Source organism: Schistocerca americana, chromosome 2 (assembly GCF_021461395.2).
Source record: "Schistocerca americana isolate TAMUIC-IGC-003095 chromosome 2, iqSchAmer2.1, whole genome shotgun sequence".
NCBI classification, from domain to species: Eukaryota; Metazoa; Arthropoda; class Insecta; order Orthoptera; family Acrididae; genus Schistocerca; species Schistocerca americana.
The window spans coordinates 412,219,407-412,238,043 of record NC_060120.1 but is presented as its reverse complement, the minus strand read 5'-3'; the positions used below and the strand labels follow the sequence as shown (position 1 = coordinate 412,238,043).

The 18,637-nt window shown below is 41.4% G+C and overlaps 1 protein-coding gene across 2 annotated transcripts in view; it reads right to left on the bottom strand.

Annotated features, from left to right (window-relative positions):
- Window positions 1-2,737: 2,737 nt before the first annotated feature.
- LOC124595817 overlaps window positions 2,738-18,637 on the bottom strand; it is a 54,339-nt gene continuing 38,439 nt past the window's right edge. For both annotated transcript variants that reach the window (XM_047134711.1, XM_047134710.1), the window contains exons 4-5: window positions 15,629-15,883; window positions 2,738-3,077 (exon numbers count right to left, since the gene is read on the bottom strand). In XM_047134711.1, coding sequence (XP_046990667.1) covers window positions 2,929-3,077; window positions 15,629-15,883 — 404 coding nt within the window. In that variant the 3' untranslated portion in view covers window positions 2,738-2,928. The remainder of the gene's footprint in view (window positions 3,078-15,628; window positions 15,884-18,637) is intronic.

Here is an 18,637-nt window from a genome sequence, read left to right as displayed (position 1 = left end):
TGTCTGCCCAGTAATCGCGCATTCTCTGGCTACGTTTCTCTTTTTCTCCTTTGTCCAAAGGGAGCCAGTCTTTTCACGGGGTGATCTGTCATGAAACCTCTTTTCTTTTAGTATCCTTATGAGAAGTTATCAGTTTCTAATGTCACTTTCACTTATGCTCAGTTCCTGGATGTCTTTCTTGACTTCTATCAGCCATGGCGTCACGGTCTTCATGCTCTTCCAGTAGTTGAGAAGTCCATAGAAAGCGAGACGTCTCTTCCTGGCTATATCTATGATTTTCTCAGTATGACTGTATAGCTCATGGTTTGATTGTCTTCTGTACTCACCATCTGTTTTGACCGGTCCCAGAACTTTTCTCAGGATCTTCCTCTCCTGAATCTCTAGTTTATCTGTCAAGCATTTCCTGTTCAGATTCAAGCATTCTGAGGCATATAGGGCTTCAGTTTGGAATTGCGACATAGGCATTTCTTATTATAGAAGTTCTTGGTTAATTTATATGCTAACTGTAAGTTATTAATCCGAATTGTTAGTGCTACTCCTTCTGATAGACTAGATTCCAACCGTTCTCCTAGATACTTGAATCTGTCAACCTTTTCAATTTGACCTTGTTGCAGCTGTAGTTCACTGAGAGTATCACTGATGCTGGTGAGGTATTTCGTATTGTCTAGTCAATTGAAGTCCTACCTCGGCAGCCTGGAGTTTGAGCATATTGACCTGCCTTACTGCTACTTACACTGAGCTTGCTGTAAGTGCCAGATCATCTGCGAAAGCTAAACAGTCTACTACTAGTCCCTTCCGTTTGTGTCCCAGGTAAATACCGATCGGTACAGTTTGTACTTCCATTTCTTTTCACCATTCTCCTTGTCGAGTGCACAATTGAAGAGAAGAGCTAAAAGTCCATCACCCTGTCTTTATCTCAAAGCTTTCTGAAAGTGTTCCCCCGAACTTTACTCAGGGTCTTTTGGATAAGGCTGTGGGTTTTCTGGTCCAGGTCCATTTCCTGCAAAATTCTCAAAAGAGCATGTCTGTCGATTGAATCGTATGCTTTCTTAAAGTCAACAAAAGTAACTACGTACTGCTTATTCACTAGTTTAATTTGACTTAATACTGACTTCAAGTTAAGGATCTGTTCAGCAAAGGAACGTCCTTTTCTAAACCACCCTGATAATCTCCTATTTTAGGATCCAATATAGGGGCGGCTCTATTCAATAATGCCTTAAATAATATCTAATAGATGACTGGTATCAATGAGATCCCTCTATAATTGTTGACGTCGGTCAAATCACCCTTCTTGTGTAAGGGGTGGATGAGAGCAGATGTCCAGCCGTCGGGTAACTTCACAGTATCCCAAATGTTCCGTAGGATCTCGGTCAACTTGCTGATTGCTTTGTCTCCAGCCTGCTTCAACATCTCTGCAACTATAGCGTCTTCTCCTGCTGCTTTGTTATTCTTTAGGGACTAAATGATGTTTTTAAATTCTGTTGGAGAGAGAGAGTTTGGTTGTCTTTGTAGATAAAGGACGTTTTAGGGGATTCACAGTTGAGGAGATTCTCAAAATATTTGTGCAATATGCGGCAGTTGTCTTTGGCATTATAGTCTATGTTTCCATCTGGTCCTCTGAAGAATAAGCTGGGTGGGGCATAGCTTCTAAGGTTTCGCTCGAAAGTTTGGTAAAAGTTTCTAGTGTTATTCTTCTTGAAATCTTCTTCTAATTTAGTCAATTGGTTCTGAGTGTACTGACGTTTAACCTGCCTGATGGTTTTGGCAGTTAGCCGGCGCTGTTCTATGAACTTCTCCTTATTTTTTTCGGACTTCTATGAGCTCCATCTTAGCCAAGCTGCTTGTGTCTTTGCGATCGCTTGATCGCAGGTACTTCAATTTATTGTTATTGTTTCCTTACATGTACTTACAAATAAAATAACTAACATTTCTGTTATATATATCCTATGTATTAGGGAACAATTACTATGCACATGTCAAGTATGCTTGAAATGGCTCGAATACTGTAAGCCACAAAATTAATTGACCCATCACAGACAAGCTGGCCTTCAAATGGGTATGAGACCCATGTATGTTGAGTTTCTGGATAGTTTTGAGCTATTAATATTCACTAATAACGTCAGTGTTGAAGATTATTGCAGGCCGGTGTGGCCGAGCGGTTCTAGGCGCTTCAGTCTGGAACCGCGTGACAGCTACGGTCGCAGGTTCGAATCCTGCCTCGCGCATAGATATGTCTGATATCCTTAGGTTAGTTACGTTTAAGTAGTTCTAAGTTCTAGGGGACTGATGACCTCAGCTGTGCTCAGAGCCATTTGAACCATTTGAAGATTATTTGTACCAAACTTATTTGAATAATCCATTGTCATCCTGTGTTTTCTCCAATTTTAATGCTGAGTGATACTGAAGAAAACGTTCAGTAGAGTTAGCCACTGCTTTAAACAGGACATAATGATTTGAGAACGAGCTATTTGACTTACGGAATCCAGACGGAGTCAACTGCCGCAGGGGTCTTCAAAGGTAATACACAATACGTCCTATCACTGTGGTTACAAATCATTATCCAAAATAATTATTAATTTATGGATAGTTTTTGCGAATCAGCCAAGCATGCCGACCCCCTGGATTGGCGTTTTGTTGGACATACACTTCATCTGAGATCATTATGAAAGAAGAAGCACTGCACAGGATACATACTCGAAGAAGGAATCTATTCAAATAATGTAAGGAGAAAGAATCATTTCATAACTGCATATCTATTTATTTACTGATTTATGTTCCATCCATCCTGAAATTATTATTTTATTCACTAAATTTAAAAATACACACCAATTTAAGCAAACTATTGGGTAATGGTTATCTCGAAAGCCCCGTCACTGAGTCGACACATGTGTATAAGTGTATCCAGATGAGCGACGTACTCAACAGCTCTCAAGCGAAGCGCCTTTCGCAGACGTAGCTGACCTTTGACTCGCAGGGCTCCGGGTACATCATGAAGCTACGATCAGCCACGTAGCAGACGTCGAAATCCGGCGAGGGTGGCTGTACCATCAAAGTGCTGTCGACATCCACTGGAGAGCCTGCAGACAGAGGAAATAACACAATCACATTTGATGGCAGCTGATATCGATTTAATTTCCACATCCACACTTTTGACTACTACGTAATGTTTCAGAAGCTCTGCGAAAAACTTTGAGGAAAGGTAGGTCACATACAAGCAATTTTCTGTTATGGAAGACATTTTATCTAATCGGTGGTTTATTTACTTATATGCGATGCCCATAACCCTCTGACCATGATTAACAATAATGCCATTCAAACTGTATTGTATGTCATGAGACTGCCTCCATAGACGAATGGTTATTACCGGAAGGGCACCCTGAGTTTGGTTTTATTCTGTTTTATATTATTTGCAAAGAAAATACAGGGCTGTCACACGGTTTTCATTTTGTATTGCAATTTATTATGTTCAGTATCCTAAACACAACGTCAGGACACTGACTTATATAAATAAGTAAATAAAATCAAAAAAATTGTAGTGTCGCATAAGTAAAAACTACAGTGACATTTCTCCTGTCCAAATTGTGCAGTACATTTTCCACTTTGTCATTAGCGTAGCATTTATGTATAATTTTTAAATCTAGACAATGGCGGTGGTTAATGCGACCGCTCACGTAAGATGAAAAATAATAATAACAATAAATATAAATGTTAGGGTCATCTGACGTCGATGCTGGATAACACACCTTTGGTTCCTGGTTCCTTCTCGGACTTTTCTGTGGGAGGGAAGTCTGGAACGAGGTCCAATCAGCCTCGTGAAGTCAAATAATAAAGTACTTGAATAATGAAGCAGCAACATCGTCAGGATTCATCTACTGGTAATAACGACGTGAGGGATTGGCTATATGCTGATCACATGTCCCACTATCATAGATCGCTCCTCATAGTGCCTTGTATACTGCAGTCTTCTGGTCGAAAGAGGCCTATGGCCTAATCCGTGAGTGACTTTTACTTCGTGAAGGTCATGTTCGAATAAATTTATAGCTTATTGTAATGGTGAACTGTAGTTTGTTGTGCGATTTCTCTTTCTGTACTACACAATGCCTCATTCTATTTAAAAGCACAGGCCACCAAAATCTTGGTGCAAAGTTGCGGCACTAGCCGCAGATGGAGAAATGCACTGACGGAAGAAACTTTTACAAAATACTGATTCTTATGGCCCGAGGCCTTGGAACGAGCATCCCGGAAATTGCGATGCAGTTTGACCTTTCTTGTTCTGCTGTACCATGCATCAAAGGAAAGTGGCTGAAGGATGATGAAACCAAGAGTTGACGATAATGTGTTGGACATCCACACCCCTTCACAGAACATGACAGTCGACGGTTTGCCCATTCTGTGTAGAAGAATGCACACGAACTGACGTTATCGAGAGCACATTGGAGATCGATAAGCAGGTCTGGAGATCGCCGGATTCCACGGGTCAGCGGTTGCCCGTGAAGTCACAGCCGCCAACCGACGCCAGAGCTCTGCTGCTGACGAGGTACCACTCCGCCCTCCTGGCTGAGACAGGGCGCTTCGAAAGACAATCCTGTATTTCTGCCTAATAGATGTTGTCAATGATGTTTTCTTGGTTCTCTTGAACGTAATTAGGACCTCACCATCGCATCCCTCCCTACTCTCTCCTGACGACCTTAGGAGTCTGGGACCAGACCTCTATAAATGTGTCATTGCCCCCTTCTGGCCTGCTTGCATGTGATGATTGGTTTAGGAAAGGTGTCATGGGATCGTAGCATACTCTCTATAGGAACGATGACCAACTGCTGCCAGTGATCCTTGGCATCTTAGATATTGGCATTGGGGCAGACATTATGATATATGTAAAACATATGCTATTGGGGACTATTTTGGGAGTATGTCAACTTTTCGCTCGCAGTTCACAGAGACACATGACATTTGTAGTCCTGTTTAAAAATGGCCTACGTTTCTGTCAGATAACATGTAACACATGAAGTCATAGAATATCAGTTACATATTGTATTGCCGACCGAGTTTCCTTAATCACTACCAGTCGTGACTTTAAGACTTACGAGATGGCTCTTCTCACCGCCATGACACGAGTAATCCCACTATGCCCCTCCAAAACGCCGGAAGAATAGGATCCCCCCAGGTCGCTAATATACTCGCTGACAGTGGTCATTCGGAAAAATGCTGAACTCAAATTAATCGATGAACACGATGTGATGTAATTTAACGGCAGTCAGTACTTTCAGCCACAGCCCACTCTAAACACAGCTGTCTGTGTTTTCGTGTTAACGATAGCCTGCGTTTGGGGCACCAGTTCCGCAGTCTGGCTGCTGTTGTCACCAGCTGATGGTGCAGGATAACACATTTGTTCTCAGTTGACTGACACAGATGTGAAGAAGCCACAAAGCGGTTGGTGCACAGTTCGTCGAACCTCCCATGTAGTGGTCATATGTGATCTGCTGCAACCTTGACGGCCAGTACGCCTGTCCCCACATTCTCATCCAGGTCACTATCACCTCTGAATACGCCACAAATCTGGATACAGCTTGATTCAAGCATCCACTCGAGGTTCACACTTTCACCTACTGATAACGCCGTCTCACACGAGAATGCATCCTCTTGATCAGTGATTTGGCGCTAATCACACCTCTTTTATATCCTAGCAGGTCTGATAACAACACTGAACACGAACAACACTAATGCACTCTGGTAATCGTTCTACCTCCAATGGAGAATTGTAACTCTGATCATTTAGATATCCGTCGATGACGTGCATGTGTACTATATGAAACACTTTTTTTATACGCTGAAATGACAAAAGTCATGGAATAATGGTGTGCACATATGCAGATGGCCGTAGTATCACATACACAAAGTATAAAACTGCAGTGCAGTGTCAGAGCAGTCATTTGTTCTTAGTTGGTTCATGTAAAAGATGACTGACGTGTCTACGGCCGCACGACAGCAATTAACAGACTCTGAATACGGACGCCTGGGGTGTTCCGTTTCGGAAATCGTTTGGGAATTCAATATTCCGAGATCTACAGTGTCGAAAGTGTGCCGAGAATACCAAGTCTCAGGCATTACCGCTCATCATGGACAACGCAGTGCCCGTATTTCCAGTTAACATCCAAGGGATGGAGTAAGGTCCCACAATGGAATTTCTTACGATGCCGCACCAAAGGATTACGATTCACAGTCGTTGCTGGTCGTTGTTGTTGTAGTACCTGTCGAAGCCAGCGTGGATTTTCAGTAGCGCAGTAGCACATGTTACGTAAATTTACATAACCGTGGTTCGTAAAAGTCGGTTCGACGGTACAGAGGACACATTGGTAAAACGTAGTATTGTCCGACAAGGAATATAGAAACTGAAATGACCTGCCGATAGACGACATATTTTCTGCTAGTTCTGCAGTGCACACAATAAATAGTCGAAAGGCTTGATACAACTACGTAGCCCTGGCATGAGCGTGTTTACAACGCAATAGGCGATTCCGGCTGACTTTCCTTTGATTCTCTTGCGTAGAGTTACAGCCTAACATTAACAAGATTATATCACTGTACTCGTCTTTTCAAGCAATTTCGGATAACACTAAAGAAAATATATAATTTTTATAAAAAATTATGCTAGCTTCAATGTCTTAATCGATACAAGAGTTCAGACACTTGATGACCTAACAAAATACGTTTTACATGCCTCTTACATTACTATCGCTTACCGAAAACCACATTTCGATATTTAGAAGCGTTCACGAAGTGAAAGGGGTATTCCGTCTCACGTCATTCAGCCTCGCTCACACGTGAGAGAGTGAAAAAAAAACCTTGTGATCACATTGCACTTTTTTGTGATGCCTGTATGCTAAGCAATGAGGTGGTACCGATATTTTCATCTTGAACTTTCTATAGTTAAAACTAGAAAATTTCAAGACGCGAATGGTACAATTAAATTCCACTGCTATGTGAATCTATACGTGTATGTCGTATTAGAAAGTAGTCTTTGAAGAGACAAAACTTTTCAATAATACCAACGTGAATCATTTAAGGCCAGGTTCTAATTCAAAACTGACGAAAATTTAGAATTTTTATTGCATTTTTGAAGGCTATATATGCTTAGAATGCTGGGTCGAAAACGTTTTTTAACAACTTGTGCAGGCTGCCGAATGCAGCAAATCCAGCTAAGCAGATCGGCTTTTCTCGCTAAGAACAACGAGGGAATTTCGCTTCAGGAAGAATTCTATATACGGTCCTGGTATTGCAGGCTAAACCTAAGTAAACTAAACACTTTTTTTGGTAAAAATTTTATCAAAACGTAATTTTAGTCCGCCACATTCGATTAGCCATTTTAAGATTTGAAAATGTACCTTCAGATTTGTGTTCAGCGACACGTAGTTTTTATGCAGACAGAACTAATAATATACATAAAAGTTTACCCTACATTTTAAACAGGTTTTTGTCGAGAAACGATGTGCCTGCGTGCAGCATGAAATAAAAGCTGTTCAGTCTATTAACTTATACCTTTGACTCCTAAAAAAGAAGTTTTTCTTGAGAGCTTATACCTATAATGTATGAAATTTGTTAACGTTTACAACTTTTTGTAGAGCTGTAAAGAGCGAACACAAACCAAAGAAATCGAGTTACCAGCAAACCTTCAAATTAAAGGTTATTTCATTGACTGATGTTATCCCTTTTTTTACTTCAGATAACTGCTGAGGGGCTACACTGCACGCAGTATGCGTACTTCAGACTCCCAGGTCCTTGATCAGACCATAATTACGGGCACTATGTTGTTCTTTTTTATTGCAAATATAAAATCATATTACGATCAATCATAATCCCCGATTAGATCCTTTGTAGATCTCTTCATTGTCTCAAAAAAATTTGCTCATTTGAATGAGAACTTGGCCTTAATGTAATACTCGAAGAGTCAGGCAGTCTCGTAAATCGACGTTAGGTTTTTCAAGTGATTAGGAAATGAATTTGTATTTCCATACTTGAACCTCATATGTTCTAATAAATTCATCTCGTTTCTAAATTAACCCATTTTATTTAACACTTGATAGACAACTAGATTGGTAGGCACCGGCAAGTATTTACAGAGTGAAGTTTGATGGTTACTTAAAACGCTCTGCTGTTGTCTCAGTCAATCGTCAGCATCTAATGTTCAATGCTGTAGATGAATGAATACTTCATTTCCTCCCAACGAATACTAGATCACATCTTCACCGTATTCTACATGTTCATCGAAACACTAACCCACTGTTTCTCTTCCGTTCCACTCTCTAAAACAATACAGAAAAAAGAACTCTTGAATTTTGGAGTGCGACCACTGATTTCTATTGTTTCATTACAATGATGAACTCTTCCTATGCAGGTAGATTTCAACAAAGGAAGCTGCAGTGTTATAACTTGTACTGTGAATCGTGGAGCGACATATAAACATTCATCAGAAGCATTTTCCACTTTGTTAAAGCCGAGAGATTTCACCCGGCTACACTCTCGCAAGTTTTGTGAACATTTTATGCAGCGGGATAAACTCAGTGTTCACATTTTCAACTTTAATTACACAGTTTTCTCGGCTATACCAAAAAATTTCCAATTTACTATAATGCTATCCTTGAATAAAGGCGTCTTAAAAATCACTACACTTTATTACGGCATGCAAATGGTAAAACTTTGATCGCAGTGCTTCTGTCGTTCACACTCGACGCATTGATTCCTGTTCATACAGGGTATTCCACATGCGTTTCTCTGTAACCGACAAAATAGTAAATGAAAGGAATATTTATCTCGATAGGTTAACATGAGAAAGGTCTCATGTTCTACGCTGTTATGAAAGTTGTTCACTTTGCTACTTTCCAGAGAGTTGTAGCGACACGTAATATTTTTTTAAGTAGAACATTATTTTTTCTACCAAATATCTGATGTATTTAAACCAGATGTGAAAAATGAACTTAAATTTCTGTCACTTTTATCTGGGGAGCTAGAAACGTTCAGAGTTTTGGGGGCAAACATGCTAAACAAATCTGGCTGTTTCCAAATAGATTTTAATTTAAGTGGTGTGTTTAAACAAGTGCGCCTATTGCTGAATGCACACTTCAGTGATACTTCTAAACGACCTGTGGACGATGTGCAAAGATGCTGGTGTCACGCTGCAATAAGCTTCCTCTATGCGCTGTTAGCAGCTATTTTGGGTTATGGATTCTGTGTCATAAACACGATTTTTAGAATACCCCACAAAAAAGAATCGACAGGTGTGAAATCGGATGAGCGTGCGTGCCACTCCTGAGGATCATGCTGTCCTAGTCATCCTCCAGGATATCCGTAGTCCTGTTCTAGCCCTGCACCACCCAAAAAGTGGTCTGGGTGACAATTGTGTTGCATCCACATAATCCACATACAGCCTCTAACGTCTGGACGTAACTTTCAAATAGAGCACCTAAACAGTAGATGGTGGGAGGTCGATTTATCACACGTGTCAGAATGTATGAGAGGTAGTGTGGATCGATGGTTTCATCTCCAAGGATTCAACACCTCACATTAAGAGGGCAACCTCTTTTGACGATTTACATGACATATCCACTTCTGATAATTTGTGGACCAGTAATATGTATTATTACGGTCCACTTCACCATATTTTGTGAACGTGGATTGATCAGAGAACAAAAAAAGTTCAGAATGAAACTATTCGTGGCCCATTCGCAGAAAATAAATCCCATATTGAAATCGTTCCCACTCAGCTCCTGCATCAATGCCAGGGTGGTAACGGGGAACCTTGTGACGATGTACTATTCAACACTCGAATTACAGATGACTGTAGAAACTTCTCTTGAGCTGACATTAACATCTTGGTCAATTTCGACTAAAACGAACACTTTCATAACCACGCTTCACACTGCTCTACGTCTATTACCGCTACGGCTTCTGAAACTAATTATCCCCAAAGTAGTTGTTCCGCACTTGAGAACGTAATGGTTCCTGGAGCTATTGCACAAGGATGACTCACGGTATACTCAGTGGCTACTTCATTGGCATCGAGTCGAGATTCACCGACCACCGCCAAATGTTGCCGTATTCGCTGGGTAAATACGCTTTATTGTGAGTCAATATCCGTGTCACACCGAATCTAGTTTGTTTGTGCATTCCGACCAGCTTTGTATGCGGCAGTACAACGATTCCTTCCCCAATCTAACCGAACATGTCTACAAACAGAGCATCCACTTACCACGGATCAGAGGAAAACACCCTTACCTAAAACACCCTAAAGTAAACTCGTGTGGCACGATTGGCTGGGAGTCCATAAAGAGGGATTTTCAGTCACCTATTAGCAAGTTCTTTCGACTGGACGCCACTTCGACGTCTTTAAGATATTCCAATAATCCTACTGGGGAAAGGAGACCTTTAGTTTTATGTGAAACTGGAACTACGTATCGTTCCTGACATACATTCACAGCAATAAAAGGTAAAGACTAGCGCAAAGGCAGAATGGAAAATTTAAATGTCAAACCGGGCATCGATGCCGCGATCATATAGTCTCCAGGATCGCAGATGAAATCAACAACCCCAAATGAAACACCCTGAATATCGATTCCTCGGCTATTTGCCTCCCCACACACTTATCCACAGCATAGCACACGTCAAGGCTAAAATTTATAATCAATGCATTGCAAGATGCGCAGGCACATTTACGCTAAAATGTGCTTTTCTTTGCCGGCCGGTGTGGCCGTGCGGTTCTAAGCGCGTCAGTTTGGAACCGCGTGACCGCTACGGTCGCAGGTTCGAATCCTGCCTCGGGCATGGATGTGTGTGATGTCCTTAGGTTAGTTAGGTTTAAGTAGTTCTAAGTTCTAGGGGACTGATGACCTCAGTAGTTAAGTCCCATAGTGCTCAGAGCCATTTCTTTGTGCTTTTCTTTGCCTTGCGCAGGTAGTGAAAGGTGACCAATACTGATATATGTGTGATATGCGGGAACTGACAACATGCTGCTCCAGTTAAGTACAAAGGCGTAATTACGAGTTCTGAGGGAAAATTAGTGACTATAAACATTTGTTGATGAGAATAGTAGTTACAGGTTGTCAAACAGAAACCTTCTAAATGCTTGTCTGAGCTTGGTAAATGTGGAGTGGAGATAGTGTGACTGTGTGTGTTAGGAAACCAACTGACCCTTGCCTCACCTTATTGTACAATAATGTGAGTTCCCTCAGTCCGCAACATATTTAACAACTCGTAAGATGTACTGGAAGTTACAAAGCATGAATAGAATTACGAGGTTACCCTCGTGGAATTGTCGTTACACTCTCAAGAGTCACAGTAGCCAAGTCGCTTACCCATGTAAGTCTGACGTTACCCTATCAACTGGTACTCTCTCGGGTACACAATTTTGACGGGTATGCACCAGGGAATGGCCTTAGTACCATGCTTGCTAGATTAAATAGTAGCGCGAAAATAAATAAGCTTACAGGCTTCCGTGGCCTTTGTCACTGATGGTAAAACGTTAGGCAAGTCATTTCTTCTCCAACTACTTCAACACTCGACATTCCGATCCCTCTGCTGGGATATTCTTCAGGATTTTACTGGTCTTCCTAGATGGCTGCTGTCCAAAGACAGTTTCGCTTTCCCTCGTAAAAGGCGGCTTTCCCCACGCTTTTGCGGATGAGTTGCTGAGTAAAATCTTAAGACTGCTTTCGATGTGCCGTCGTCAATCGGGAAGTGCTGACGGAAGACACAGAGAATGAATCTGAAATATTATTGTTGTTGTGCAGCCTCAGTAATCGCTTATGTTCCTCTCTCGCCGTGTCTGGCTACTTATTTCCGTGATAGTAAGTAACAACGAAGACAGAAGCCTGTAGCCGTCATCTCTATTGAAATGATACTCATTCTTCGATAGTTCAACTGTCTCAGACTTCCCTTCTGTAAATATTACTTTCCCTGCCTGGCACTCGTATGTTCTCCAAATGCACAACCTGGCCATACCCCTCTCTGTGCTCTCTTACCGCTGATTTGACATTTTGTGGAGTTCGTGCTCTTTAACGCGTTGTCTTCTGGTCCCTCAAGTTTCGTCGATATGTACGAGGGCTGTTCGGAAAGTAAGGTTCGATCAATCGCGAAATGGAAACCACTCTGAAAATCCGATGAAGCTTTGCATAGATGAGTAGTACGGTGTGCCTAGCACGCCCGTCGTTCGCGTCACGCCGCTCTTTTCACATCGGAGCCCACTGTTAACACGTAAGGATGCCTATAAAATAGTGTCTGCCGCCGAGTGTGAGTGCCTTTGAGTGATTTCGCCCGATTTTACGCAACCCACACAGTGTATCTGCCATGCATTTCCTTCTTCATGACAATTCTCGGCCGCCGGACACTGCAGTGGCAATGAACACGCTGCTGCAGCGTTTTCGATTAGAAGTGTTTAATAACCCAGCATACAGCCTGGTCTTGGCTTCCTCAGAGTTTCGTCTCCATTCACATGGACCGATGGTTATGAAGACAACATTTTGGCACAGACAGCACGCTCTACAGATCAGAGTATTGGTAGAAAGCAGCAACATTCTGTGACGAGATCTTTGGAAAGTTGGTACAATACTACGACAAATGTTTCAGCCGTAGCAGCGACTGTATGTATTAGCTGGAAGTTGTATCTAACTGTTCAAATAAAACATTTTTCATTTCGCGACAGATCGAATCTTACTTTTTAAATAGCACTCTACTTTGTCACAGCCACACGTCAGTTCGTTAGCCAAAGCAGTGTGGAGGCAGTCAGGCACTCCTTTTGCAATTCAGAAGTATTTTGTAAGCACTTACAAAATTTGATATTATTATGGAACAGAAATAAGTTAAAAATAATGTTCTAGCTGTTCTATGTTAGTCTTGATAGTGCTACAGTCGAAAGTCGATATTAATGAAATGAGTTGATTTATCACTGATTTTATTAGCATTTATAGTGACGCAGGGCTACAGTAACGTTATTTTTAATTTATTTATGTGCTATAGTATAGTATCAAATTTTGTAAATAAGTCAAAAAGATAAATATACAAACAAACTCAAGTAAAACGAAACAAATAAGTAAAGGGCTGAATGTGTTCAGTTGACTTTCTTTCGGCAGTGGTCAGCCATCCAGTCGAAACGTGAAGGAAATAGCAGAGTTCGAAATGTTGAGTATTGAAATAGTTGGAACAGAATACTGACGCGGCCTGAGAACTCACAAGATTTTACCATTACACGTACAGGAGGATGAAAAAAAGTGTTGAAACTACATATTACCATGCCTAATACGGCACAGGAAACCTGTTGACATCAAAACTACTTCCATTTTTCTCTCAATGGATAAATAAAGGCCCTTTATGGTTTTCAAGGAATATTACACCATTCCTTCTGCAAAATAGACGGAATTTCAGGCGAGACCACAATGTGACATTTCATCCTCGTGTTCACAAAACCAGAACCTGGACAATTCGAACTGTGTGAACTGGAAACTTGTCGTCTTGGAACGCAGCATCACCACTGGGGACTAAGCAGTGTCCCATGGGACGGATCTCATGTGCTTAAGTGATCGCATAATCCTCGACATTACGGCTACCTTGCAGAGTAATCGCGTAGAACATGGAATACCACAATACGGCTGCCCAAATCATCACCGAATCCCCGACATGTGTCACTCGTTTGGACGTAAATTCGGTCAGAATATGGAATCAGTGTGCAACAAGATTTATTTGACGAAATGGCTTTATTCAATTGCTCCATAGTCCAGATTTTATGGCCTCGGCACCATTTTAATATTTTCATCACTAATGAGTTATTTTGGAATTCCAGCTCTGCTTGCATCCTTCGGGTTGTTTTGTTGTTGACAGCGTTAGCGAGTGGGACATTCAGTTCTGCAGTGACCTACAGCTGTCCTCCACTTATTTTTCGTCATAATCCTCTCCAATAAGCGCCTGTCACAATCACTCAGTAAACACTTCCGACCCCCTAGTGACTTAATGGACGGTACTTTTTCCGCTTTTTCTGTATGTGGTATAAAACTTCGACAGGGTGCCCTTTGAGGCGTGAAACACCTCTGGTGAAACTATTACGGATGGACTTACTATAATAGCATGAATAATTTTTCCACACTCGAATTCGCTTTTGTGATACACAGAACGTTGTTCTGAGCGCGACTGACACTAATTGCAACGTAATGAGAACACTGAACAAGTGGTGCAGTTCTGGGTCAAATCAAAACCGTATCGTGCAGGCTTGGCTATCATATGCATCTACGAATGTTCAAGCATGCATTTATCGCGGTGTTTCCTTATTTTTGTCCATCCCCTGTACATTACTTGATGTCTTATTTTTCTCAGTATCGATGTAAAAGGCGATGCCCTTCCTGACTGACTGACTCGTCATTGCCCAGGCAGACACTTAAGGACAGGAACTTGAAATTTGGAGAAGGGATGGATCTTATACTGTAAGCGTCGTTTAAAAAGTTTTTTTCATAATTCGAACCCTAAGAGGGTGAAATAGGGGATCAAACGTTTTTTGAAAAATGTCGCAGTTAATTTTGGAGCTAGACCTATGAAAATTTGTATTTGCTTTCCCGGTCAGAAATAAACAAATCCATGTTTCAGCGTTTTTGGAAATTCAACTACTAAGGGGTAAAATAGTGAATGAAAGTAGTTTTTAAAACAAATACTTACTAAAGAACTACTAAAGGATTTTTAGCGCTACATCTTTCATAATTGATATTTGACTTCCCGGTTAGAAATCAGAAAAAAAAAGAATGAGTTTCAGTGTTTCTGGAAATTCAGCCTTTAAGGGAGTACAATAGGGGATGAAAATTTTTAAGAAAATATTTAATTACATTAAAAAATTTAAAGCTAAATTTAAGAAAACTGGTATTTCACATCTTGGTTTGATATAACGAAATTTTTGTCAGAGGATGAAAATTGCTATGGAAATAGAAGTTCATTCAGAAAAGACCATGCTTACATGACCTTAATTAGCTTGAAAAGCTCAGACGTTGTAGCAATTTGTGAACAATATAAAAAATCACAAGCTGCGACATCGTCGCGAAAAAACAGTGACCCGTATATCTAATAAGTTTCCTTTAATTTACGTCTATGGCCACAAACTTTTTGTTAATAGATTACCGGTTTCGGTCTTTAATGACCATCATCAGATCTGTATCATAAAAACAAAGTCCTAATGTACTGCAGCCATAGTGGTATCGTCAAATCTTAAATGCGGAATCAGCACCAGCATCGTCAAATACATATAAATAACATCACATGCACGAGTCATGTTGTCAGTCACGTGATGTTATTTATATGTATTTGACGATGCTGGTGCTGATTCCGCATTTAACATTTGACGATACCACTATGGCTGCAGTATATTAGGACTTTGTTTTTATGAAACAGATCTGATGATGGTCATTAAAGACCGAAACCCGTAATCTGTTAACAAAATGTTTTTGGCCATAGACGTAAAGTAAAGGAAAAGTATGTAAAAAATCGACCATAAAGAACAAAATCTCTGCAGGTCATTACAGTCCACGCGCGTGTAGCAACGGGCGGTAAGGTAGTCGTTACAGTAAGAGCTGTGCGGAGCATAGAACTGAAAGTGCTGGAAGGTTACCGTATTGATCGATGAGGGCTCCCTTGTGGTTTCGAATTCCGATGTAGGCCCTCGACCGGTGGTCGAGAGAGCCGGTGAGCGCGGCGAGGTCCTCCATGGTGTTGACGACCGCCAGGTGGGAGCGCCGCTGTCGGCAGAGGCGCGCCGCGTCCTGCCACGACGCCGTCTCGTTGCCGCTGCCCCCTAAAGCGGAGTCGTGTCTGGCCGGTATTCTGAACATGGGGTACTCGTCACGCGGCGCCGGGTCTCCCGGACCTACGGAAAAAAATTACATCTCAACTTGGAAAACAACGCGGCAAGCACGACGATGAGACATCCAAGCTGCTGTGTCTGCCGCTACTTTGTGACCGGAGTTGATGAGGTATGCCAATGAAATTCTGACCTACCTTTGCTCACGGGCATCTTAGGAGCGTCAGAATCCACAGACTTATCATTCGTCTCAAAATGCGCAGGGCTAAACCCATTTTGAAATTACACTGGTGAGCCTGAACGAAAACACTGGTTATAACGATAGCTACGGAAACTAACTTGGTCTGCTCGTCACTGGTTTTGGTACAGACCTACAGTGAGGACGGAAGCGAACCATTGCAGTAAAGCACCAAAACAGAACCTTCAAGACAAAACTGAGACGTTTTAATTATGCTTCTCAATTTCTCAATGTTAAAAAAGTTGAGATGCGGAAGTTATGCACAGAATATAATAATAACAGCAGACACGAATTTTTATAATAAAACAAACCGTTGTACATGGCCGGGGTGGGGGATATAAATTCCGTGTAAATACATGGTGTTAAGGAAGGTACTTCTTATGACGATAGGTTGTAGTTATTATAAACCAAGCTATTATAAACCTCATTCTGCCAGAGGCCATATCAAGAGGGCGGTGAAGCAGGCAGAGGTTCAGAGCACTCTCCTGTCCTAAGGGCGGAAGAATCAGCAAAGATCAACGGCCTGAGGATGTGGAAGGCAATAGAAGCCACTGCCTTAGAGACACATAACGTGTGTCCACAGCACATGTGACCTGTAATTGAAAAGTGTCATGATGATCTCTCAATTCGTAAAAGGCTCCGGAATAGTCCCCCATTCGGATCTCCGGAAGGGGAAAGTAATCATCAGAAAAAGATTTAATAATCAACGAAAGAATAACGTCCTGCGAGTCGGGGCTTGGTATGTCAGAAGAGTCAACGTGGTAGGGGAGCTAGAAAATGCAAAGGCTCAATCTAGATATAATAAGGAGCAGTGAAGGGAAATGGAAAGAAGACAAGGATTTCTGGTCATCTGAGTATAGGGTGATATAAAAAGCGGCAGAAAATTGTATAATGGGAGTAGAATTCGTCATGAATAAGAAAGTACGGCTGAGAGTATGTTACTATGACCAGTTCAATCACAGGGTTGTTCTTATCAGAATCGATAGCAAAGCAACACCGACAACGACAGTTCAGGTACACATGTCGAAGTCGCAAGCTGAAGGCGAAGAGGTAAAGAGGAGCGTATACGAGGATATTCAAAAGGTAATACAGTAAGTAAAGGCAGTTTACAGTCTTGTAGTCATGGTGGACTGGAATACAGATGTAGGGTAAGTAGCAGAAGAAAAGGTTACAGGAGAATATGGGCTTGGGAAAGGGGTTGAGATAGGAGAAAAATAAATGTGGTCTGTAATAAATTTCAGCTAGTAACTGCGAATACTCTGTTCATGAATCACAATACTTGTAAAAAACCGTGTATGGGAAGATTTCAGTTGGATTACATCGTGGTAGGAGAAAGATACAAAATCAGATATTGGATTGTAAGGCGTACCCAGGAGCGGATATAGTAGCAGATCACTTTTTAGTAGTGATGAAGTGGTTAGTCAGCTGGAATCAATGCGGCAAACAAGTAGGATGCGGAAGCACTAAGGAATGCTGAGATACACTTGAAGTTCTCTAAGGTTATAGAAAGAACGGTAAGGAATAGCTCAGCAGGAAGTACAGTTGCAGGGGTCTGGACATCCCCAAAAAGGCAATCATAGAAGTTGCAAATAAGAACGTAGGTACAAAGATGGTAACTGCTAGGCAGCCATGGGAAACTCAAGAAATACTTCAGGCGATCGATCAAAGAAGGCAGCTCAAATATGTTCACGGAAATTCAGGAACGTAGAGGTATAAGTTCCTGAGGAATGACATAAATAGAAAGTGCAAACAAGCTAAGACTAAATGGCTGCATGAAAAATGTGAAGAAGTCGAAAAAGGAGTTGTTATCGGGAGGACAGTCTCACCATACAGGAACGTCAAAACAACCTTCGATGAAATTAAAAGAAAGGGTGGTAACAGTAATAGCGCAAAGGGAATTCCACTGTTAAATAGAGCGGAGCGAGTGGATAGAAGGAAAGAGTGCAATGAAGGCCTCCGTGAGGGGGAAGGTTTGTCTGATGTGATAGAAGAGCAAATAGGAGTCGATTTAGAAGAGATAGGCGATCCAGTATTAGAATCCGAATTTAAAAGAGCTTTGGAGGACTTAAGATCAAATAAGGCAGAAGGGATAGACAACATTGCATCAGAATTTCTAAAACCAATGGCGGAAGTTGAAACAAATCGACTATTCACGTTGGTGTGTAGAATATATGAGTCTGGCAACACACCATCTGACTTTCGGAAAAGTATCATCCACACAATTCCGAAGACTGCAATAGTTGACAAGTGCGAGAATTATCGCACAATCACCTTATCAGCTCACGCATCCAAGTTGCTGACAAGAATAATATATAGAAGAATGGAACAGAAAATTGAAGATATGTTAGATGATGAATTTGGCTTTAGGAAAGGTAGAGACACCAGAGAGGCAATTATGATGTTGCAGTTGATAATAGAAGCAAGACCAAAGAAAACTCAAGACACGTTCATAGGTTTTGTTGACCTGGAAAAAGCGTTAGACAATGTAAAACGTTGAAAGATATTTGAAATTCTAAGAAAAATAGGTGCAAGTTGTGTGAAGAGACGGGTAATATACAATATGTGCAAGAGCCAAGACGGAA